The 24,482-nt window shown below is 39.6% G+C and overlaps 2 protein-coding genes across 2 annotated transcripts in view; one reads left to right on the top strand and one right to left on the bottom strand.

The window, feature by feature from the left end:
- slc22a21 (solute carrier family 22 member 21) overlaps positions 1 to 10,022 on the bottom strand; it is a 10,529-nt gene extending 507 nt beyond the window's left edge. The window contains exons 1-9 of the mRNA XM_071906710.2: positions 9,624 to 10,022; positions 8,871 to 8,974; positions 7,433 to 7,587; positions 7,154 to 7,325; positions 6,733 to 6,859; positions 4,169 to 4,266; positions 3,003 to 3,217; positions 2,068 to 2,250; positions 1 to 108 (exon numbers count right to left, since the gene is read on the bottom strand). The exon at positions 1 to 108 is cut by the window's left edge and continues 28 nt beyond it. Coding sequence (XP_071762811.1) covers positions 1 to 108; positions 2,068 to 2,250; positions 3,003 to 3,217; positions 4,169 to 4,266; positions 6,733 to 6,859; positions 7,154 to 7,325; positions 7,433 to 7,587; positions 8,871 to 8,974; positions 9,624 to 10,022 — 1,561 coding nt within the window. The remainder of the gene's footprint in view (positions 109 to 2,067; positions 2,251 to 3,002; positions 3,218 to 4,168; positions 4,267 to 6,732; positions 6,860 to 7,153; positions 7,326 to 7,432; positions 7,588 to 8,870; positions 8,975 to 9,623) is intronic.
- A 4,958-nt stretch (positions 10,023 to 14,980) lies between these two features.
- On the top strand, positions 14,981 to 23,094 carry slc22a5 (solute carrier family 22 member 5). Its single transcript, XM_071906712.2, has 10 exons — positions 14,981 to 15,370; positions 15,552 to 15,655; positions 16,610 to 16,764; positions 16,940 to 17,111; positions 17,799 to 17,925; positions 18,671 to 18,765; positions 18,852 to 19,066; positions 20,774 to 20,956; positions 22,170 to 22,347; positions 23,007 to 23,094. Exons 1-10 carry the CDS (start codon positions 14,981 to 14,983, stop codon positions 23,092 to 23,094), a joined length of 1,707 nt encoding a protein of 568 aa, XP_071762813.1.
- Positions 23,095 to 24,482: the final 1,388 nt, after the last annotated feature.

Below are 24,482 nucleotides of genomic sequence, written 5' to 3'. Positions count from 1 at the left end.
TGTCAGGCAGAGGCATTCCAAAGCTCTCAGGCAGCAGGAGGCTCAGCAACCCCGACAGAGCGGTAAGACTTCCGATCAGGATGTACGGCAGTGAAACGGAATAGCTTCCTGCGGCAAGCACACCAAGAAAGGAGAGGGTGAAAAACAGCCCGGGTTCGAATGGCACCCGTACTCTCGTTAAAAGCGGTGAGACAAAAGGTATTGGAGCGTCTAAAAAGGGAGTTTGGTGTTGCGAGGTGGATGCGTCGACGCATTGTTCCAACTTGGGGTCCACTAAATTTTAAAGAACGGTTCTACATTCGGTTCTACAGGAAGGTGTTTTTAGAAGGCTTTCCTATTGATGACTAGTCAAGCCTACTCTTAGGACAACAAATGTTTTCATGCTGGTGTCATTTTTTGTTCTTTTGTTGTTATTTCTCAAAAGGCACCAGCCTCCTGTTAGCTTTTGTTAGCAATGGCTGCGCAACTCAATTGAGAAATGAAACAGCTTCTCTCACCAGTCATTCAATTGACTTCCATACACTGTGGTAAATAGAATATTGAAGTAATAAATCAGTTTCTTTGACTTGCATGAAAACTTTGATAGTCCTATGGTAGTGCATGATTAATAATCAATAGAATATGTGTCCTGAAGCTACCTGTTAGAAATTATCAAAAATATAAAACATACATTTTATGAATTAACGTAAAACTTCAATTAAAAGCCGAGTCCCAATTAGACGCCGGTCCCTTTTACTGGCCAGTTGTGGCTACACGTTTTGACAAAAAAGGCCGGTCTCAATTAGAAGCCGGTTGCCAGTTTATTTTTTTTTACTTGCATTCAAACGTCAGTCACATTTGCTGATCGCCATGGTGGCACAGAGACAAAAGTACGCCCTGAAATTCAAGCTGTCAGTTGTCAAATTTGCTGAACAAAACTCAGATGCAGCAGCAAGACATTTTGAACTTCAACGTCTGTCCGAGGAAGACGGTAACAGGGCTTTCTAAGGTAGGCTACCGGTATTTTGATACGTCTCTCTCTCTCTCTCTCTCCCTCTCTCTCTCTCTCTCTCTCTCTCTCTCTCTCTCTCTCTCTCTCTCTCTCTCTCAGTGCATGAGGTTGGCCTAGATGTGCTGTCTCTCGGAGCAAGATCAAATGAATGATTCGTAATTGATATGTTATTCGATAGCCTAATTTTTATACAAGTAATATTCATACCGGTTTACCGGTAAATAAACAATTTGATAGTATTTCCCATCTTTGCTGAGCAAGAGTTTTAGGAATTAAAGGCCTGTCCCATATAGACGCCTGTCCCAAATATAGGCCGGTTGAGTTCAGTGTTTGAAGCAAATAAAAGCCCGGGCTAGTTTTACGGTATAATTAATTTATCTTATATTTTCTTTTTTCCCCTCAAAGAAAAAAAGTCAAAATATACCAGGGAGTGTAAGTTGGTGGGAGTGACTTCAAGGGAGTGAGGTTAAAGCCAAGGAAATCAAAGAGAGAGAAGAAGGTCAATGTCAAGCGCTCTAGCCAAAAACAAATAGGGAGAGTTGGACAGAGAAAAGGAAATGAGTGGATAAAGTGAAGTGAAATTAAGCACATACCATTTACTCGCAATGTCATGGGTCCGAATTCCACTCATGACCTTTGTTGGATCTAAAACACTCTCTTAACCAATCTTTGATTTCATTCTACTAGTGCTACTCTCTACTGTACTACACCATCAATTAAGCAGAAACGATCACTTTTAAAAATGGATGAGATGCCAGGAAAAGTGAAGGAGAGATAGTAGAGCAAAGATAGAGAAAAAACAGAGAACAGGATACAAGAGGAGGTTAATGAGCCAAAACAAGTGTGCCAATGGTGCATGACACATGAACACGCAGGCAAGTGGCCAGAGTTGCAATTTGTTAAACTTTTGTCCCACCGTGATGTGGATAAAAAAAAGCCGCTGTATGGGAGCTTGTGGGTGCCAGAGTTCATCATCATTCACAGCAGTTATGCAAGCATGTCAAGCACGTTCATATTGACAAACGTCTGTGGTTAAGCAAGCGTATTACATTCCAGACAGAGAGAAGTTTCCTTACTTAAGTAAATGAAGTATGGGGCAGAGATGCTGCCTAATCTGGAGGCCATGGAGCAGGCGCCTACAGCTGTGTTCCTCAGTACAGTGGGGTAGAGCTCTGCTGAGTAGGCGTAGACGATAGCAAACGCTGCCGTCACACTGAACTTCGCGATCATCTCCAGTGCGATGGCAAGGGAAATCAGGTCTAGAGAGAACGTAGCATTGAATGGTTAGTGCTTTAGATGGGTTTGCCAGTTAAATATAACTACTCTATACACTCCCATGTGAAGTACCGAATGTGTGCGGTCTGAAGAACAAGGCTTTTCCATTAGTGGTGGAAGGAGAAATACAGTATTTTTTAATGAAAGGAATCTTGTTTAGAATGCATCCAAAATCAATGTTATGTGGTTTGGTAGGTGATTTACTCCCGCCTATCATGATGGCTCAGCTTGGTCATGTCCTACAAAGTCCTTGTCTCTAGAAGAATGAGTATTGTCTTTTGGTGCAACAACAAAAGTCATTAGTGCTGCTTGGTGGATTGGATGTAGGCTGGAATGAGGAGAGGACCTTAAAGAGGAACTAAACCCCAAACCCAAATCTGTGGAAAGCCTGATATCTAATGGTAAAAAGCATGCTACTGAAATTGCCACCTGCTATTGGCTGATCTTTTGTGCCAGGTGATGTCACCACCTGTTGTACTCTATAGAAGGTGACATCACCTGGCACCGAAGATCAGCCAATAGCAGATGGCAATTTCAGTAGCATGATTTTTACCATTGGATGTCATTAAAAATGTGAAAAAAGTAAAGTGGTATATATTTGCATGTGAGCAAGGAAATATTAAACTGCCAAATTTCAGCATGTTTGAACCTGACTTTCTCTACTACAGAAAGAAAGAAAGAAAGAAAGGCAAACATCAATGCTATATTAACACAGTGTTATTCTAAAGTGTCATACTTTCTGGTATGAGCTGTATGAGGAGCAGCACCAGCCCTCCCAGGCAGAGGGTTGAGAAGAGGCTCAGCCGTCTGGGGCAGCAGCGGAACAGAAGCCATGACAGAGCGTAGGCTGGCAGCTCTATCACCGCCGACAGGAAGCAGTTGAAGTAGGCGCTGCCGTGAAGGTTCGACGTGTTCAGAGAAAGAGCGAAGTAGGCGATAGTCAGGATGTTCCTGGGGAGACAATTATTAACCAATCAGCAACAAGCCATTTTATGTAGTCCACACCGGTTGCCAGTTCAGTTTTAGTTGCGTTTTTTTATTCAAAAGTGTGAAATCAAGCCCATAGCCTCTAAATACACAAGCAGAAACTGAAGTACACCACTGATATGAATAAGCATATTTCGTAAATTTTTCCAATCACATATTGTTGTATATATCAACACTAAAGTCATTGAATACTTAATTAAACTGCACAGCGTTACAGGTGATGTCTGTATTATATTGTACTAAATAGAAACCTTGAGCTGGGCTGATTGGCAGGCATTAGATCAGAAAAATGTTTGGCTCTTGCATCCTTAAGTCGTTTGTTTTTTTTGTACAAGGTTAGTAAGTCCTTCAACTAGTAAAGGACATGCAGTTTAGTGCTCTCCCACCTATGCTCAGCTTGTCTGCATTCCCTGTTTAGGCTTCTTCCCTTCTTCCCCTTTTACTTTCATGCCAGCAATCATTCTGTAAGAGTAGGTGTAAATGTTTTTTAATCATGGATATCACAAACTGAAACGAACAAATGAAACTGCATCTGTTTTTAGATTCAACAGGACAGTCAGCACAGTGGGAATGAATCCATACTGTGCAGTTACATAAAACTCCATTTTGATCTTAGTTGCAGGCTTCAGAGCGTCCGACAGATCATTATTTGTTATTAGTTAAATGGGTTGGCAGGGGGTGGAGGTGATGCATGAGGGGTCTGGAAGTGTGTGCAATGTGTGTGTGTGTGTGTGCGTGTGTGTGTGTGTGTGTGTACTTGTGCATGCATGTGTGTGTGTGTTGTGTACATGCATGCCTGCATATCTGTGTGCATGTGTGTGTGTGTGTGTGTGTGTGTGTGTGTGTGTGTGTGTGTGTGTGTGTGCAGGGTCACTGTGCTGGATGTGGGGGTCACAGGGGGCAGCAGGAACTCACCAGACCAGCCACAGCGTGACAGAGACCCAGCGGATGTTTCTAGAACGGAGCAGATCACAGATGTTGTGGGCCTCCCTCTTCTCGGACTGAAGGTCTTTCTGTGGGACAGCAGAACACGTGTGACAACAAACAAGTTACAGGCACAGCCATCTATCTGGAAACCATCTAATTAGATAGAAGCCAGGGCAGAACAGGTCGACCAGAGACAATTTGTCCATTGCACACATATTATGCATTTGCACACAATACATGCACTCGTGTACCCAAATACCTACACACCAGGGTTAGAAATGAGGGCAAAAATTCCCTTTAAAATTCATAAAATGCCTGTGAAATTAAAAATGAGGGGGGCAAAAAATGCTCCCGATAATTAGGAATAGCCTTTTTTACATTTCTCCCTGTTCACATTTTATTCGAGTTGTCAAATATTCATGCCTGAATGCAACTGCTGTCCAGTATCTTAAAAACTCAACAATCGAGGGGTGGAAGATGGACTAGTTGGGGACAGAGAGTGTTTCCAGCAGTGGTCAAGAAGTTAAAACAAATCTTTGTGGTACAAATTGAGTGTTTATTTGCCAATATGCATTGCAAATGTATAAAATTGACCCGAAAATGACCAAAATGCCTCTATAAATCAGATCAAGGGAGCAAAAAATGCTTACCCTGCTACACCCACATACACATCCTGTTGTCCTGTTATCCTTATGTCATGTGTGCCACTAGTATGTACAGCGTAATGTGTTATGCCTCTGTGCCAGTGTCACCAAATCATTTTTCTGTACATTCACTGTCGATTACAATCAAAAGTGATTTTGATTCACAACCACAATCTCCATCTACACGCCTTCTAACCCATGCTGAAGACCCACTGTCAGTTTCAAAGGAGGAAAGCTGAGCGGGGGGCGAGAGGCATCTGTGTTTACACAGAGGAAATATGAAAAGGAGGTGAAATAGCAGTTTTGCTTCCAGAGAGAAAGTTGACAGGTCAAAGGTCATGTGTCAAACAGGCTGGATGAATGGAAGCATGGAGTGAAGGCAGTGTGGCCTCAGCATGGATGGATGGATGCATTTTACAGTAAGTTTGAAACAGTAAGTTTCCCCAAGATTGTTTAAATCTTGCGAACATAAAAAGATGAATGGATCCTGATAGAACCACCTTGCAATTTTGACGAACATGAAAAATTTAACAGAATGCAATTATAAAAAGCAACAGATCTTGATTTTGAGCAATCAAACCTCATGTCAACAAGCAGATCTTTACAATTTTTCCTTGGTTCTTCGTCCAGTTTTCCAATTTTCACCCAACACACACATATACTGTACATACACAAACAAAATTCTAATTTTAAGATAATGCAAGTAAAGACATGAAATCCACAGCATAATATACTACAGTACAACTGACATGACAAGAAGCAAGAGCTTGTGAAAGTGATGGTAAATGCACTCAGATATTCCACTGCACTGTGGTTCACTTCTTAATTGACGCGTTATGAGGAATCAATCATAAAAAAAAAGTATCTGGGGAATAGAGGGTCGGACAATTTGGCAACCCATTCTAACAACAGTGGGGTGTTTGTTGGCAGAGTGAATCTTGGCACAGTCCCCATTTGCCGCCGTACAGATCGGTGTTCACTCAGATATGAATGATTTCATCACACTGAGCGGTGAACCCTGAAACATTCATTCTCATTCATAGCTCCCTTTCATTCTGATGATATCCAGGAACTAAGGAATCAAAAAGACTTATTAATATGACATAAGAACTAAAGCTCCAGCAGAGAAGCAGGTGTGTACCGGCATATGACAAAACGAGGAGTAGGTAAGTGATCTACAGTATATTCAGGTGAATATTAAGATTCTGCTAGTATGACGAGAGCAGTGACAGAAAAATAGTCCGCTAACATTATCTGAGAGGAAGACACTCTATTAATACCATGATTTTGTTCTTCTTGTCTGAATTAATTTATACTGTATACCTAGATGTACTGATCATTAGTGTTGATTTTTCAGTGACAATTATTTATGTTTACGAGTGTTGAGTGGAGTTGATTTGGCTCTGGGGCGGCTGTTCAAAACTATCAAAAAAGTGCTAAATTAACTGTGTGGACTTATACAGAGACTGGCATTGTGTTGATTTTTGTCACGCTCTCAAAGTTAAATTAACACTGACAATTTTGATCTGCGTACAATGAGATTGCAGTTATGAGTAAATGAATGACATCAAAATAATTAAATTATTCTCTCTCATTATAAGCAATAAATAAGCATGTTGTTCCAGTATTTCAAAATACTTTCTAGTTTCATTTATTTATGATCTGCTTAGGTGCCAAATGGCTGTTGTTTGTTTTACAATGAGCTCCAGAAAGTTCAAACAATCAAAGGAAAGTATTTGACAGTCAATTTGGCATACTTTTCTGTCATTGCCGTCACACACTTAATTGTCCTGATGCAGGAAACTCCACCCATCCAATACTCCAAACAGGTTAAAACAAACGCTATTGTTTAACCCACATATGATAATTCCTGACTGATCAGTGAGGGGGAGACAGTAAGGATCTCACCTGCACAGCACTAAAGATGACCTGTGGAGCCTGGACTTTGTTCTTCTTAGCAGCATCTCTCAGTATGGCCTCCGCCTCCTCCACTCTTCCCTGAGAGAGCAGCCAGCGAGGAGACTCTGGGATGAACCTGCCTCATTATGGGACAGAGCGGACAGAGAGAGAAAGAGAGGTTCAATCACCTGGAACAGAAAATAAAATGTAGCAAAAGTACCTGTGAGGTGGTTCTGTGATTATGGGCAGGGGTGCTACGAGAAATTCAGGGCCCCTCTAAAAAGTTATGACGCTGCCCCCATCTCTTTCCCTGGATTTTCTATTGATGAAGTTTGAGTTTCTGTAGGTGTCACTCTTTTCTTTGTCTGTTCAGGCATGGTGGCTAGTGTTGGTTTCACTGGTTTCACACAACAAACACACACCTACCTACCACCACAAAGGCACACCGAGGAAGCCGGGCATGGACAGGGCGAGGAGGAGCATCCTCCAGTCTCTGATGAGGAAGGCCAACAGCGGCAGCAGCATGTAGCCCACACCAAAGAACACACACACACCCACAGTGGAGAAAACCTCCCGCACGGGTGGGTTTAATATCTCTGTCCCTTAGCACAAAAGACAGAGAGAGTTTCAATACACAGGCATGTAGGCTTCCTCCTGTATTATCATGAATGAATGAGCAACTAAATACATCTGAAAATGCCTAAAATACCTAATACAAACGCAGCCACATAATTAGAGATTTGTCCCAACCCGACGATAAAGAACATGGCGCAGAACACAGCCCAGGATGGAGAAAAGACCTGGATGAGTGTGAATAGTGTCTGGACCACCATGGTAGCAAACAGCACTATTTTCCTCCCAAACCTGAAGAGGACAAAAAGATTAAAAAAAAGACCAGCATAGGTGAGTCACCAGGTAAGCATTATATCTTATAATAGAGTTGGAGAGGTCAGTGAACTTCACTTCTCTTGTAGAAATACTATCCCTCGTGCAAATCAAGAATGTGCTTTTGATTTTGTCTTTGCTAGCATGAATGTCTCATATAAAAGTGGTGTTGTGACTAATATTAGGGGTGGGACAATATATGGAAATTCAATATCGCAATACAAAAATGTGACAATATGTATCCTGGGGCAGAAAAATAAATCGTGATATTAACTACATTTTATTCTGCTACAGTAATCACAAATGAGACGACTTGCCCATCACAATTTCACAAGCTCTCCATCAAAATTCATTCTTTTTAATAACATTTTTAAATTGTTTACATTCTAGCGAGCCAATGCCATTGCTCAAAAGATTTGTGTCTCAGAAATAAACATGACTCTGCACAGTCAGACTTTGTTGTCATTGAACCTTTATTTATTACGTCGTATCGTGGTTGTATTGAATCGTGAACCCCATATTGCGTATTGAATCGTATCGTGAGATAAGCAGATCGTCCCACCCCCAGATAAGCTGAGCCGCGCTCTCCAGCTGAGTGAGTGTTAATTGGGGACAAACTCTTAAGCCTGCGACACAGTTTGTATTTGGGCCGGGTTTGGAGTCTTTTTGGAGCCGGCCCGTATTGGACATTAGAGGAATTGCCGCTGCTGCCACTTCTTCAACATTCACCCGTGGTTTTGGCCGCTAAGGCTGTTCCACATGGACCTACTAGCTTGGGACCCTTATCGCCTTTGTGCATTCTCATCTCTCCCATTTCTTGTCTGTCTCAACTGCAATATAAAGTACAAATGCCTCAAAAATAATCCTCATCAAACTTGGTAAAACTATACTATTCTTGCAAAAGCTTAATGTATAGGTTCTATATGTAAAACTGGTCAATTGATCATTTCTTTTGTAGCACTATTTTATATTTTATCTCCATGCAAGTTTTGACGATGATATTTGGAATATTTATATATACAGAGCACGTATTGTGTATCTAGTCTGGGACAACACACATTTTTGTTACTCTTCAAAACCACATACTTTAAATGCAACACATGTTGACGCAAACTATCATAATTAACGTGTTGAAAAGTAAGGCAGATGTGTGCGGTCCCAAACTGGACACATGGATGTGAAGATAGTGACACTTTTAAAGAGTGTGTAAACAGCTGTAGTTCATCATCTTTTGTTAGATTTATCTGAGTCAAAGTCATAACCTGTCAGACAGCTGTCCTGAAATGAAGGAGCCAGTGAGAACTCCACAGAAGAAGAGAGAGGAGGTCAGCGGGTTTTTCCACTTATCATCACACACCAGGTCCCACTGCAAAACACAAGCACACACACACCTACATCAGTATGGATGAAGAAGCATCAAAAGCAGCTTCTTCCACTTGACCTAAACCTCTGAACAGTCTCTCTCTCTCTCTCTCTCTCTCTCTCTCACACACACACACACACACACACACAAAATATATTATACTAATAGCCTACTATATAATTGCACAAAGGAAGAAAATGTATTTCCAGTGTCCAAAATATATTTGAATACTGAAAATACAGTACCTTCCTTTAAATAACACTTTTATTGTCATTTTCATGTTTTTTAATGGGTTTTTTTAAACATCATGCCCAGGGACTATATAGTTGAAAACTAGATGGCTGGGTAACATTGGACATTAGTCAGTTTACTGCCACCTCGCTATTCCTCTTAAAGAGAAATACAAATTTAATAATCCTGTTTACAATTTAATAATGCAGGTGAATAGTCCTGTTATTCTCGCCCAAATATTCATGTTTACTGAGTTTTTGGACAGCTTTGTAGATTTTGAAACATAGGATAGCCTATTTCTAATGCTCTGAAGAATGTGTGATTTTATTCAGCATGGCTCAGCATAATGGACATTAGTAGTTGCATAATCAAAGAAAGAAAAAGCTAATCTCTGGAAGAGGCTGCAAGCCCAGTTACACACCTCGGATACAATAGTGGAAATGTACATGCTCCGGTCATATTCCCACCCGTCCAAACAGCCCTCCTGCTGCACATCAGACAGGTTGACATCGATCCCCGGGAGCAAGCCTCGCTCTGAAAAACTCTGTATCACATCAAGTTTGTATCTGGAGCACTTGCTGGGCGCAAAAGCCCCGCCGCGGCTCTCCTCCTCCAGTGGGATGCTGCTGTTTCTCCACGCCGCGGTGAGGTTGGCGCTGGCCGGGACGAGGCAGCGGTGGGACGGTGTATCGGCGAGGAAGACGATTGATAAACCGGAGAAACCGTTGGGGATGATGCTCAGAGACAGCAGGAAAAACACCCTCTGCTGGAAAGGTCCCCATTGCCCCAAGAAAGTGGTTACAGCCTCATAGTCGGTCATGTTGTGCTGGTTGTTAATGGTTTGCAGGCGCACACTCAGTGGGGTGGGCTTAATGGGGAGATGAATGGAGGGCTTTATAGTGGGCAGAGTCGGGCCTGTTGCTTGTAAAAGAAACACACAACCTTACATCTACATTAATTCATCCCTTAAAACATGCAAAATCCCCTTAAAATTAGTTAAAGAAGTGGAGACTCCATCAAAACCCACTTAAACACCACCTAAATGTTTTCACTCCTTAGTTTCTAATAATGAAAAATTCTGGAAGACAGGAACTTTCCATTAATAACTCATTAATAATCCTGTAAACCATGCACAAAAGGCATAAAAAAATCCCCTAATTACTAGATCCCCATGAATCAACCCAAATCCCTTAAAAATACTAACCCTTACTATTTTTTTTAAAGCTGTTATTTTTAATGGATAATTAATGTTTATTAACATAAACATTATTAATGTTAATTGAGAAATGAAGGACATTTCAGGGATACAATTAAGGAGTTTTGGTTTAAGGAGCGGTAGCCTAATTTGCCACTTTACTCAGTTTACTTTCCTCTTAACCTTACACCTCTTAAACTGGTGGTTGCATCCTCTCCTACCTTCAGAAATCAGGATAACCCAGTTTCCTCTCCTGCTAATGAAGGAGCGTTGATTTCCAATGTTCTTGGCACTCTTTTGCTCATCAGTCAGTGGTAGGAATGCTTCCACCAGCAGAAAATATTTGCTACCATTTCTCATCTACACAAGCTTTAACTGAGAGGATGAACTTTCAACAACTTTCAACTGGTCTAGGTCTTGTTTTAGCCAGTGGTGGAAAAAGTACTCAAATCATTTAAAAGTAAAAGTAAAAAGTAAAAGTAGCAATACCATAATGGAGAAAGTCCTGCTTTCAAAATTGTACTTAAGTAAAAGGATTAGCAGTAAAATGTACTTAAATATCAAGTATGGTCCCTTTCAGAGTGTTAAATGATTTATGAGTTTAAACTCTAACAATGCAACATATTTCATGAGTTTATTGTATGTTTTGCATGTAAAACCTTAATCTGCAAAGTACCTAGTAACTTCAGCCATCAGATTAATGTAGTGGAGTGAAACATACAGTATTGCCCTCTGAAATGTAGTGGAGTAAAAGTATAAAGTGTCACAAAATGGAAATACTCAAGTAAAGTGCCAGTACCACAAAACTGTACTTAAGTAAAGTACTTAGTTACTTTCCACCTCTGGTTTTAGCAACAGGGACTTGTGATGAAAACATCATTGGATCGGGGTGGGATACAGTTTTTTGATATTTCAACTTCAATCTGATATTTAAGTATTATGTTGACATTGAAATACTGATTTGTTGCACTACTCCTTGCTGGAAAAGTAATCACATTACTGTAATGCTTCCCCAAACTGGGGTAGGGAGGGGGAGGGGGGCGGGGTTACAGGGGCTGGGAGAGCTCAGCTGTGTGCTCAGCCAACTCATGTGGACAAGAATGCCAAATGACCTATAATGACTTTTCTAAATCTCTGTTGTTGCTAATACAGCTGTCCCGGACCCGATAGGCGTCACTTTGACTTTGCATCAGCTACACTGACTCCAAACCAAACCCAAACCATATGGGAGGACTTACACTTTCTCTCACTCCCTCTCTCTTTCTCCATCTCTCTTTATTTCTTTACGTTTCTAATTTTCTCCATCAAATCTCTCTATCCGCTCTCAACCGTTCCCCCGCATTACAAGTGAGGAGAGTTTCCCTTTTCAGTATGCAGTGCTCTAGACCAGGGGTTTCCATATATTTTCATGTCAAAGCACCCGAAATAGAAACACATTAAGCGACGGACCCCTATTTTGTCCCAGAGACCCCCCACTGGAAGTAGTTGGATGTGATTTGGTACAAAACTGGGCAACTGCTTATGCTGTAGGTAGGGAAACTGATGAAAACAGACATTCCTGTTTCATTCTCTTGTCCTAATTTCAAATGAATTAAATTAAACTCTTTCTCATTTAACTGTGGACTACCTGGAAACCCCCAATGACCAATTTTCTTTTTATCTGAAGATTTCTCTAGAAAACTAGAATTTCTGGCTTTGGACCTTTAAGTATACAAGGGTCAATATATTAGTTGGGTGTTACACCTTCTGCTTTCTTTGCACCATCTAAAATTCAGCACAGTGAAATTGTCTTGGCTTCAGTGTGTGTTTGATGACTGATCCTTGATTTTTATCCAGTTGATTGACTCACCTACCGTGCCCAAACCTGAAATGCCCTGAGAAATCTACTGTTACTGATCTGATCTTGATAACAAATACTCTGCTGCCAGTATCTTCAGCAATTATTTAAGAAACCACTTTCTTGCTTTTATTATGAACTCTGGGGTTCCAACAGCAAATTAAGCATTTTGTTGATCAAGGCTTCTTACATAACTGCAAACTGCAAATCTTGAATAAAAATGCAAAATCTTTCGAGGTATAGAGTTAAGGGACCAGATAACCTTTGGTTTTAAACTAAGCTTTCTCACCTTATTCCTATAAGCATAACCTGTGTAAAAGCAAGACATTCAAGTTCACATTTTGAGAGCATCTTGCTTCCTTAATGTGTTGTATTTCCTATTAAAACAGGATATTGGGGTTGGGACATAATGCCAGCAGGGACCATTCATAAGTGTAAACCAATGGGATATCAGTTAGGGAGAGAAAGGCAGTTTTATTTGATGGGAGGGGCAGAGGAGCGTGGTTAAAGATTTTCTGTTTTCCAGGAAGTAAAAGTAAAGACATTTTGATAAAAAAAAAATTTAAAAAAATAAAATTTATGTTTTGTCAATTTTTGGCATAACTTGTCAAATAGGTGTATGGTATGATAGTTAGAATGAGCTAAAAATATACACAAACATGGATACATTTTGATCTCAACAAAAAACATGATGAGTAATACACACTATTACTATTACTATGTCTTTTCCCTGTTAGAAGTGTTCAGTCAAAGGATGTAGGTGGACAGGAATATTCTGTTAACTTGTTTATTCATGGAAGCAGACATGTAATCCCATGGTATCAAAGGTTCATATAAACAGCTTAACCACAGTAAGACCTTAACCAGAGTCTGGCTGATAGCATAGTTACTCTGTAATTACTGCATGTAAACGCAGCCGCTGAATCTTTTTCTGTAGCTGACCCTGCGCTCTGACCTGCCTGGTGAGGAGGCAATCAACAAAGTATGAAATCACCAGACAAAGTCCGCACTGGGGTGACAGTGTTTCAATGGTAGTGATGTAGTGTGTCCTGTAAAGTAGTGTTGTTGGTAACAAAGGTGCGTCTGCTGAGGCAAAGATTTCTGGGACGCTGAAATATACTGTTGAGCCTGAATTGGGCCTCTATATGAATGCTCACCTTGGATTATGGCACAAGGGATAGTAACATCATATCCTGTGTATTGATAAATAGGGGGTGCCATACTGCCAGTAACAATTACCATATAGCTCACCAGTGCTGCTAACAGTACCACCATGCATCCTTCAGCATATCGCTGTAATAATAACAACAAACTTTATTTCTATGGCACTTTTTGAAAACAGAAAACAGCTAAGTACACTAGAACAATGACTGTTCCTCATTTAAGTGTCGAAGCTGCTGAGTCAGGGGTCGTCTTCAGTGATGCAAGACCACTGATGATTAAACCGTGAGCTAATCTTGTCACCCATTAATGTAATGAATCACCCATTGTAAGGTATGCAAAATGTCTCACAGCCATGTAAATGTATAATAAGCATTTCTATATGCATTTGCATCCTTTAGCTCAGTCATGTATAGGCATCCTCTTGATTTCCCTCCTGGAAGATAATTTCTGATTGAACTAACTAATATCATCACTTTGTGGCCTCGTGCAATGAGAAAAGTGATCAAAGTCTCTATGCAGGAGACATATACAATATACATGCTTTAGTAAATATACATTATAGTATAATACAATAAGCACAATTATTGTCAAAAAGATTAAATTTATAAATTATAAAACCATTTTTAGTAATAGGTTTATTTTAATTACACTGTAAATGATCTCTATATGAAAAGACATTGAGGCAACCTGCATAAGAAATTCAACATGACATTTTATTTATGAAACATGATATGTTTATGTTTTTATGTTAGTTACTAATACAATTTGGATTTATTTAAAAGGCTTCATTCAGGCTTACATTTCTCACCATCAGCAGTTCTTTACTTAATAGTTTTGCTAAAATAATAGAAGAAATTATACAATTTCAAGCCTACTTCCACTGGAGAATAGTTAGGTCTACATACCGGATTGCTACAGTTTTTTCACCTCCCATCTACTTTAAATACATGAACATTAGCCTCCACAGTAACAGTGTGGCTTAAAAATAGTCCAAACGGAGTGTTAATGCTACTTAGCAACATTTAGAGTACAGGCACGTGCAATTCTTTGGGGTATTTGAAAGCAAGGAATGTTGTCTAGAGAAAATACCACTTTGGCTACAAGCAGAAAAGCCTACAGGGGGGAGGGTGGGGGGGGGTGGAGGGAGGGTGGGGGGTGCAAATGGTGTGGCCACTCTTTAGCCTTTGATCATTTCCCTCATTACTTGCAGTATACTTTGATCAAATCAAAACAATGAGTAACAGGTCTCTCACTCCACTCATCTCGAATGAACCGCTTTCCCCATCCTCCTTCAGACTGAACGAAGGTGGATCCAGCAGTCTTAAAAGAGTTTCTCGCTCTGGGATGGAACAGCTGTGCTCTGAGGCTTGACAGGAGGTTTAACACACTCTCAGGTCTGGACTCTGAAGTTTTTATGCTGTGAATCCGTCCCACCGAGGGACCGGCTCACTCAACCCCGGAGACCTTACTGCTCTGTCTCATGCGCTGAGGTCTTTCAGGGGCACACCAAGTCTCATATCCTGAAGAATTTCAGAGGCATTTTTTTCCCTCCTCAAGAGCAGGGGAGAGATTTTCATAAAGAATGGGAGACTATGATGAAGACACTGCGTTCCTTGGCCAGACTGGCCCTTACTTCTGGAGCACATTCTTCCTTCTAAATGCTGTTTATATCTCCACCGGATTCAACGGGCTTTACATCGTCTTTGTTGGGGCAACTCCGAAACACCACTGTCTAATTCCAGATGTCAACCTGACTGAGGAGTGGAGAAAGGCCATCATTCCCTCTAAGGTGGTGGACGGAGAAGAGGAGCTGAGCAAGTGCAGCAGATATCGGCTGGATGAGGTCAGAAACCTGTCTGCTCAGGGATTCGTTCCTGGAAGGGACGTCAACCTCACTGAACTGGGGCAGGAGGGCTGTTTGGACGGATGGAGCTACAGCAGAGACATCTACCAATCCACCATCGTCACTGAGGTCAGTGTGTGTGTACGTGTGTGTTTGTGTGTGTGTGTGTGTGTGTGTGTGTGTGTGTGTGTGTGTGTGTGTGTTCTGTATAAGTTGTTAGAAGAAAATATCAGCTCTGATTGCTTTCTCTAGAATTACTCTAGCTATCTTTTCTGCTGTAATATAATTTCAAATTCATGTTTTCCAACAGTGGGACCTTGTTTGTGACGAAGAGTGGAAAGTTCCCTTTGCATCCTCAACTCTCTTTGTGGGATACCTGTTTGGGTCCCTGATCTCAGGCCAGCTCTCTGACAGGTATTTCATCCTTGTAAATCAGTGAAAATAACTAAAATGCACTTTAACATGTTTCATATGAACCTTAGATGCAGTGCAGTAGAAGACATTTGCCTGTCTGCACAGGATCAATGCATTATATCATTTGTAATGCATTTTTACCATTCATCATGGAAAAAGTTTGTGAGAAAATGTTGGCAAAAATAGAAAAGTAATGATTAACTGACAACCAAGTGAATATTGATTCAGTAAAATGACTACTTAGCAGTAACTGTGTGTTACTGGAGAGACTTGGACCAGATTAGTTTTTATGCTAATGGCAATAGCCCCATCTACTGTTGAATGATGAACTTGAACTTGAACTACTAGAGAGAAATGTTCTTTACACTGATCCAAGTGCTCAAAGATGGCCGCCTGCCAGTTTGAAATCATCAGCCATCCTACAGTCATAGATGCTTCTGTCAGTTTGATGATGCTAGTCTGCAGGGTTATTATAGTTTTGTATTTTTTGTTAAATTTGTATTCTTAGATACAGTAGTTGTCAATTTTATTTCAATTTCAGTTTAGTTTTAGTAAGTTTTAAGTGTGGGTTTTGTAGTTTTAGGGTTTTTTTTTCTTTTGTTGTTTTTTTTTTTGTTGTTGTTTGTTTTGGTTTTTACAAATGTTTAGTTTTAGTTTAGTTTTTCTGTAGTTTTGTAGTTGGCGTTCAGCAAAAAAATCTCCACCCAAATGTCATACCCTGCAAAGAAACAGAAAGACAAAACAAAAAAACATTTCACATATATTTTTTATTTATTTTAGTTACTTTTACATGTAGAGTTAGTAGTCTAGGTTTTATTTTTATTCCATTTTATGAAAATATTTGTTAACACCTGGTTTACCTCTTAGTTTTCATCAATAATCAAGGGGTAAAGTCAATGTGATTTTATATCTGTGAGTCAATGGTGAAATGATGTTTCTTTCTTTTCCATTCAGGTTTGGGAGGAAGAAAGTTCTTTTCATCTCTCTTGCAGCCCAGTGTGTCTCTGTCCTCCTTCAGTCCTTCTCTCATTCATGGACGATGTTCTGCATCATCTTCCTCTTTGTTGGAGCCTCCCAGATATCCCTGTATATATCTGCATTTGTACTAGGTAGGAATTGTAAAATACTCCTTATTCTGTCTTAGGTCCTTTAGGCATAATTACCTGTCACCTGAATGAGTATTTTCCTGTCAAGATAACTCTGACCTCTTTCATGTTCTGCTAATGTATCTCTTTTATCACACACACACACATCACTAAACATTGATTATGTTATCTCAAACAGGAACAGAGGTGTTGAGTAAATCTATGCGTGTGCTCTTCACGACTCTCGGGGCCTTTCTCTTCTACTGCATCGGGTACATGACGCTGCCCTGGATTGCATACGGCGTGAGACAATGGAGGACTCTTCTAGCCATCCTTTCCTCCGTTGCTGTGGTCTACATCCCTCTGTGGTGGTAGGCTCCTCATCACTCTTGCGCTTAATGTCTGAGAGGCACTCATACAGACCGGGTCGCTGCACTTTAAAGGGAGATATAGCTGGGTGTCGTCCACATAACTATGGAATGACACATTGTGTTTGTGGACAATATGACCAAGGGGCAACATGTAGAGGGAAAACATTAAGAGGGCCTAAAATAGAGCCCTGTGGGACCCCGCAGATTGGAGGATGATGTATTAGCCTACCTATTGAGTCAGAGAATATTCTATTGGACAGAGAAGAAATTAACTAATGTATTCTGAAATACCAACCCAGATGCGGTCAAGTAAAATTGTATCCGCTAGTGTAAAAGGCTCAAAAACCTGAAAAAAAAATGAAAATTAGCAAGCACTTTTAAAAAGATGAATGGGATTTGTTTTCATTCAGACACATCAGCTGATGATGGCTGTATAAACCAAATATGATCACTGTGAATAAAGGCATGGCTTCTTTTTTCAAGAGTGCTGGCTCCTTTTCCACTAAGATGGCGCTATTTTATAGGATTTTATCTGGATCTGAAGTAAATGAGAAAATATTCTTATTAAACTATAGAAATCATCTTTATGTCTTACATTCTATATGTCTTTATGTCAGTGTCCATGCTTAAATAGTCAGAGGTAGGAGATGTGATAATATTTGTAGTAAATCTAAGTTGCTTGTGCAGGTTCATCCCAGAGTCTCCTCGCTGGCTGCTCTCTCAGGGAAGAGTGGAGGAGGCGGAGGCCATACTGAGAGACGCTGCAAGGAAAAACAAAGTTGAGGCTCCACCGGTCATCTTTAAAGAGTCTGAGGTGAGGTTCACATGCACTCATACACTCAACTTAAAAATGCCATAGTACAATTGCGACCTTTAAATTATAAGGTCCTATTCAACATTTTGGTCAAAAATGAGTTATTGATATATGGTAGCTCTAAAACAGGTCTTCACATGTGGCTGGAGTCATATATTAAAGCGGTAATCCATAGCATCATTTTTGCACTGCACTTCCCAGAGATCATTTGGTGTGTATCCAATACTATGATGTCTTTTTTGTTGGATTTTCTGTTGATGAAGTTTGAGTTTCTGCAGGTGGCGCTCTTTTCTTTCTCTGTTCAGCCATGGTGGCTATCGCTGCTCATGCTAACTACCCAGTTACTTTTATTTATTCCAAATAAACCACTTTTGCTCCTGCCAGAAATGTGCATCAGAGGATTTTCCCCACAAAAGGCCGAGCCAGCAGAACATCAAATGTTAAAGTTTTCATGAACTGGGTATAGGTGGAATCACTATTGTCACATCAATCAGGTGATAGAGAGAAGTAAAACATATTTATTTACATGAAAATATTGCGGATTATTACTTTAAGAGGGCACTCTTGTGAAGCTTGTGAATTTGCTCTGTGAAAGGTGCTATATAAATAAACTTTACTTACTTAGACAAATGCAAGTAAAAAGTAAGACAAACTAACAAGGGCTGACTGGAAATGTGTTTGTGTTATGTTATTGTGACTTGAGAAAGTTTTACAACATTAAGTTTCTTGTTTACATTGGTTTCAGTTGGAGGCTTTCCCACTGACCAAGAAATATACCATGCTTGACATTCTGAAATCCAGCAACATAAGATGCATCACACTGATGAGTCTGCTTTTATGGTGAGTGATTAGGCTTTAATGGTTATCATTCAGAAATATCTGCATCTTCGAACATTGATGATCATTAAACCTCATTTTCTTTTCAGGATGGCAATAAACATCGGGTATTTTGGATTATCCCTGAACACCTCCAACCTAAGTGGCAGTCCCTTCATGAATTGCTTCTTGTCAGCGACCAGCGAGGTCCCGGCGTATATTGTGTCTACTTGGCTCCTGCACAAATGTCCAAGAAGAGCGCTTCTGTCATCGTTCCTCATCATTGGAGGAGGAGTTCTTCTGCTGATCCAATTCATCCCCGACAGTAAGACCTCTTCTATGTTTTGTAAAACCTTTAAAACCTGTTATGCCTAGTCTCACAAACACACGTTAACTTAGCGATACTGTATCTAAAAGGTGAAGTTTATGGCAAATAAATATCATGATTTATGTTATTTTATCAAAATGTAACGTCATTGCCAAGTTGAAGATAACCAGCAATCTAGCAGCCATAAATTAGACACATGATGTAATGGCAGAAATGCCTAGAATCAAGATAAGACGTGGATTTAAACTTTTTAAAGGACATTTGTATCGTTGACAATATTCACAGTTATGTACTCACCAGTGATGAGTCATCATTTCTTTACATGGCAGCATAGCAATCAAAAGACCAAAATTGCTGTTCCATCAGTGGGACATTTATGTTGCCAGAAGTGTGTATTAATTTACTATGTCCACCAGGAAGTTGAAGAAACACTTTTTGTTTTTGCTCACTCTTCTCTCTTGAGAGGAGATCTTGCTCTGCCTCTGACACAATATCTGGCTAATCACAAAACCTCCCTTACAAGTTGAACAGACATGGTGCAAGGTCCACACACATTTTAATCATATCATATAACATTTACTGTATGGCACAGTGTCACCCAAAGCCTTTTGCAACATGGAAAGTTCTGCACATCCTGTATAGAATGATGCAATATCTATAGTGGAAAAAGCATCTATCATAAGAGATCCTACCAAGAAAGCAGCATCATGACAGACTTTAAAGTTTGCAGACTAACATACAAGAAGGCACATAAATGAAAAATATAATTAAAATCACATAATGGCACAGCCTAATCACATAACTCATAAATTCAGTTCTGAAAATATTTTTCACAGAACTTCAGTTCTGTCAGGAATGACTCACGTTATAGTTTAACCTTTTATTGCAGTAGAGATGGCAACACAGTTTGGGTCACCTGTCACAGTATGACTTAGAGTATCCTGCCAGAACTAGGTCATTTTCTCCAGGAATTGAGTTGTGCAAGTCCACTGGCAATGATTGTATTTTCTTCACTAAACCAGTTCTGAAGTGGGTTACAACAGCCTCTGTCGAACACCGACACATTCAGTACGCTGGCAAGCTGTATGGAGTGAAGTTATGATATCATTGTTTCATCAGATGGCGGCAATCTGAGTTTGGACAGGGGTACTGCAAGCCTGAAGCATCTAATTTAACACAGTAATCCAGAAATACTGTACATTCCCACAATGCATCACTGTGTCTGAATACATCTAAAAATGAAGGCTTCCACTCCAAAATTATATATATATATATATATTCATTTTAGAAAAAAAACTTGATTTTGCAGAATTAAAAAAAACATGGATAGCATAGCATATAGCATACACATATTGTATTCTTTGAGTACTTCGTCAGTGTATTTGTATACAGTATACAGCATGTATACAACAGTATGTATACTGTATATTGCCCGGTATGTAATGTTTATTTTTTCTTTTGAAATTCAAAATAATATTGGGGAAAAAACATAGATGATTACAAACTGTTTTTTCTAAGTATAGTAAGAAATAATTAACTTGTAAGTAAATGGTTCAAGAGGGCTAATAAGAAAACAATATTTAATAGTGTTCCTTTCATTCTAGCAATCCTTTTATCAGAGCAGATAGAGGCTATATTTTTCAAATAGTGGAGATCTCATTTTGAAATGTAGCACCTCAAACATCCTCCCTCTCTCCCCCGCAGCCCTTCAGTACGTCTCCCTGGCGATGGAAATGACGGGGAAGTTTGGCTTCACCATGGCCTTCAGCGTCGTCTACATCTACACGGCTGAGATCTACCCGACTGTCCTCAGGAACGTGGGCATCGGAATGTGTTCCTCTGCCGCTCGCATCGGCAGCATCACAGCTCCATACGTCATCTATTTAGGTACGTAGAGAAAGGATGAGCGCAAACCCGAGTCTTCTGTCCGACGCACACATCCCAGTGAACATTTTTAGCCGGTGAAAAGTTAGCTAGGTGTCTCGGCTATAACCCATCAACAGCATTTGAACGACTATTTCTATTGTGTAGTAGGGAAGAAATATATTTGTCCAAATGCTGTTGAAACAACGGTCAGAAGTAGCTATGACACAGATGCCTAGCAAACTTTTAATGAACGTATTGTTAACCCCAAATTCCGTGTCACATTGAAGTAGCGCAATGGAAAGTAAGGGTGTTGTGGTCGGGGTGGGGGATGGGGGATGGGGATGGGGGATGGGGATGGGGGATGGGGATGGGGATGGGGATGGGGATATGCGTTCACCTTCGATGCTGGCGATTGGAGTTCAATTCTGAGCTTGTACGAGGGAAATTTCTATTTCTAGTGAAATTGTCATTTTTAGCAAAACTTTTCTTATTTAACCATGACCAAAGCCTTTCCCTAGCCTTAACCAAGTTGTTTTAGTTTCCTAACCATAACCATAACCAAAGTTGTTTTAGTTGCCTAAACTTAAACGTTAGCCAACCTTTAGCTGGAAATGCTGTGTCTAATTTGTGCTGTTGTCACAGAATCCAATTTGTGGTGGAGGAATGTAATTTTAACATAATTCTTGTCCACAGCACGTAAATCTGCATTTCAGAGTTTGTGCTCATTTCACAACTTTTTATGAGATCAAGTTGTTTAAGGCAACTGTAGCCTGGTTTTAGCCTAGGTGGCTTTTCACCAGCTAATGCTCACTGGGGTCGGTCACATTTTACTGCACTTAAGACTGCTTTTGAGAAAAAGTGGTTCCATTGGGCAATATTCAGTATAAAGTATATCACAAAGGTATTGTATATTTGCTGCATTGATATATGCAGTTATTTGTATCCTTAAAAAAGAACAAAAACCATCTGCATTAGATAAACAACACCACTAACGAGCCATGTATTTTGCTGAGAAAATTTAAAAAAAAGATAGTTTATTATATAACAGCTGTTCCAGAGAAAATGTGTTTTCTCCAAAAGAGTTGAGCTGGAGTTACTGGCACAAATACAGTAAATGTTTTATCTAAGTAACTATTTAAATGAGAGAATGTCATTTTCTAAATAATATAGAGCTTTGAGCAATTTTGTTGTCGTATTTATTTTTTACACCTTCTTTTACATTTTCTATTTGCAGGCAGTTATAATAAGTTTCTGCCTTATATCCTCATGGGAAGTCTCACTATTGGCTCGTCTGTGGTTAACCTCTTCCTCCCCGAGACGCTCAACAAAGATCTGCCAGAAACAGTGGAGCAGATGCAGGAATGTCGGGGGTACGTACATTTACAACAAAGTGTCACAGAGTTCTTCCCAACGTATCTCTTTTGCACCTTATCATAACAATCTTAATTTAGATTACAGTTGACTAGATTAGATTAAAGCACTTACTCAGCTGCATAAGGCCTGTGTATTACATTAGTTACCAGTGGTGGAAAAAGTCTTCAAATCATTTACTTAAGTAAGAGTAACAATACCATAATGGAAAAATACAGTTTGAAGTTCTGCATTCAAACGTTTACTTAAGTAAAAGTATAGAAGTATTAGCAGTAAAATGTACTGAAGTATCAAAAGTAAAAGTACTCATTCTGAAGAACAGTCCCTTTCAGAGTGCTAACTTATTGATGCATTAACATGTAAGAAGTATTTTAATGTACTAGGTCTAACTGCTCCATATACTGTTGGGGAGTTTAAACTCTAACAACGCAACATATTTTATGAGTTTGTATGTAACCTTATTCTGCAAAGTAACTAGTAACTCCAGCCATCAGATAAATGTAGTGGAATAAAAAGTACAATATTTCCCTTTTAGTTTTAGAGAAATGTTGCAGGCTGCTGTTAAAAATCCAAAAAGTGAAGACAGACTTCAACCAAAGTCCAAAGGAAAAAAGAAAAGTGTTACTGTTCTCCAGCACCATTTCTCTGTCCTTGGTATCTGTGTTGCTCATTTACCACCATGCTATTCCTTCTACATCAGGTTGTGCAGGGGACCAAAAAAGAAGGCATACAACCTGGAAAAGTGTGGAAGACGCAACCCATCTGTACTGCGTGAGGTCAAATTCTAAGTGCAAACTCTTGCTGTGTTGTTTCCTCAATGGCTCTGTTGACTTTACACAGCATCCACACAGCATGAGACGTTATGAAAGGAAGCTAATGTGCTGCTTGTCTAAGTTATGTGTGAAAGGTTCAGATGTGTAGTATAGTACGTCAGAGTCATTGGCCCTGTACAGAATCTGATAATCTGTGCTTTTCATGTAAAAAGCAGTAGAATTACAAGAAAAGGTGGCCAAAAAATTAGGAAGAGAGGAAGAAAAGAGGAAGGAAGCTTAGGAAGAATGCCTATAAGGAAGAAATAAAGGAGGAAAGTTAACGTCCTCTCAATTGAAAGAAACGAGCAAATCCTTGACAAGTATACAACAAAACCATAACACTTAAAAACGCTTAAAAAATATATATATATTTCCTACAAATACCACACAGTGTGCAGAGTTGGCATGTCTTCATTGGCATGTTCATTAATGATTTTTATTCAGTTTTGTTGTATTTGCTTATTTTGTCCTCTCTTTTGTCCTACTCTTTTTCTTGTATGGCCATATCAATTGTTTGTCAAAAATGTAAACAAGTTGTACCATATCACCTTATGCCCTTGTTTCAGTTTTTAGAATTTTTGTAAAAGATTTACATTGTTGGAAATGTAATTTTAGGAAATAGAGAAATTGTGGTTGAAAATCATATGAATTAATATTTTTACCATTAACAGCACGTTTAGTTTGCTAGTGATTAGTTCAGTCATGAATGATTTGATTCACTATGCACTTTCATTGTTGGCACATTTGCTGACGTCACATGGTGCTGCATGGCGGTGCCTTGATGGTTGAACAGACTTTCCTGCAGACAAAGATGGAAGATGGGGCAATTTTTGGGGGGGGTTTTGTCGACCCCTATTTTTAGGACACTGTTTGAAAAGTGTGACTTTATAGATTAGAAATGTGTGAAAAACAAACAAAAACACAGTGTTCCTTCAGTGACCCGCCCTCATCCATGTTGGGTTATGATAACATTTTTCCTGTTTTGTTTTCGGTCTAACTTCTATATATTAAAGTTGCTCCCTATATCTGAATTCAGTTGTGTGTCTTGAAAGAGGACAGTCCTATGTTGCACCTTTTCCTCCCAATTCAACCCTGGTAGAAACCTCACCCATCTCCCACCTGATGCTGACGGGGCGATAGGGTGTCTGCATCTTTCAAACATATTTCACTTCATTCAGGCCAGCAAGTCAATGAAAATAAAATGTAATAAAATTTGTACAGATAACTCAAAATCATTGGGTTATAAAACACTTCATTTTATACTGAGTTCTCAGTCCTTCTCTAATAGGTGTAGGTTAGGGTTAGGGTTTTTTTTTTGTTTGTTTGTTTTTTTTTTTTTTTTTTTTATGTTTTTAACTCTGTAG

The sequence above is a fragment of the Centroberyx gerrardi genome, chromosome 11 (assembly GCF_048128805.1).
Source record: "Centroberyx gerrardi isolate f3 chromosome 11, fCenGer3.hap1.cur.20231027, whole genome shotgun sequence".
Classification (NCBI taxonomy): Eukaryota; Metazoa; Chordata; class Actinopteri; order Beryciformes; family Berycidae; genus Centroberyx; species Centroberyx gerrardi.
This window is presented reverse-complemented; position numbering and strand designations above follow the sequence as displayed.

Coding starts and splice junctions, on each gene's coding strand:
- slc22a5 (XM_071906712.2), top strand. CDS start 14,981: ATGGGAGACTATGATGAAGACACTGCGTTCCTTGGCCAGACTGGCCCT. Junction 15,371..15,551: donor AATCCACCATCGTCACTGAG/GTCAGTGTGTGT, acceptor GTTTTCCAACAG/TGGGACCTTGTTTGTGACGA. Junction 15,656..16,609: donor TCAGGCCAGCTCTCTGACAG/GTATTTCATCCT, acceptor TTTTCCATTCAG/GTTTGGGAGGAAGAAAGTTC.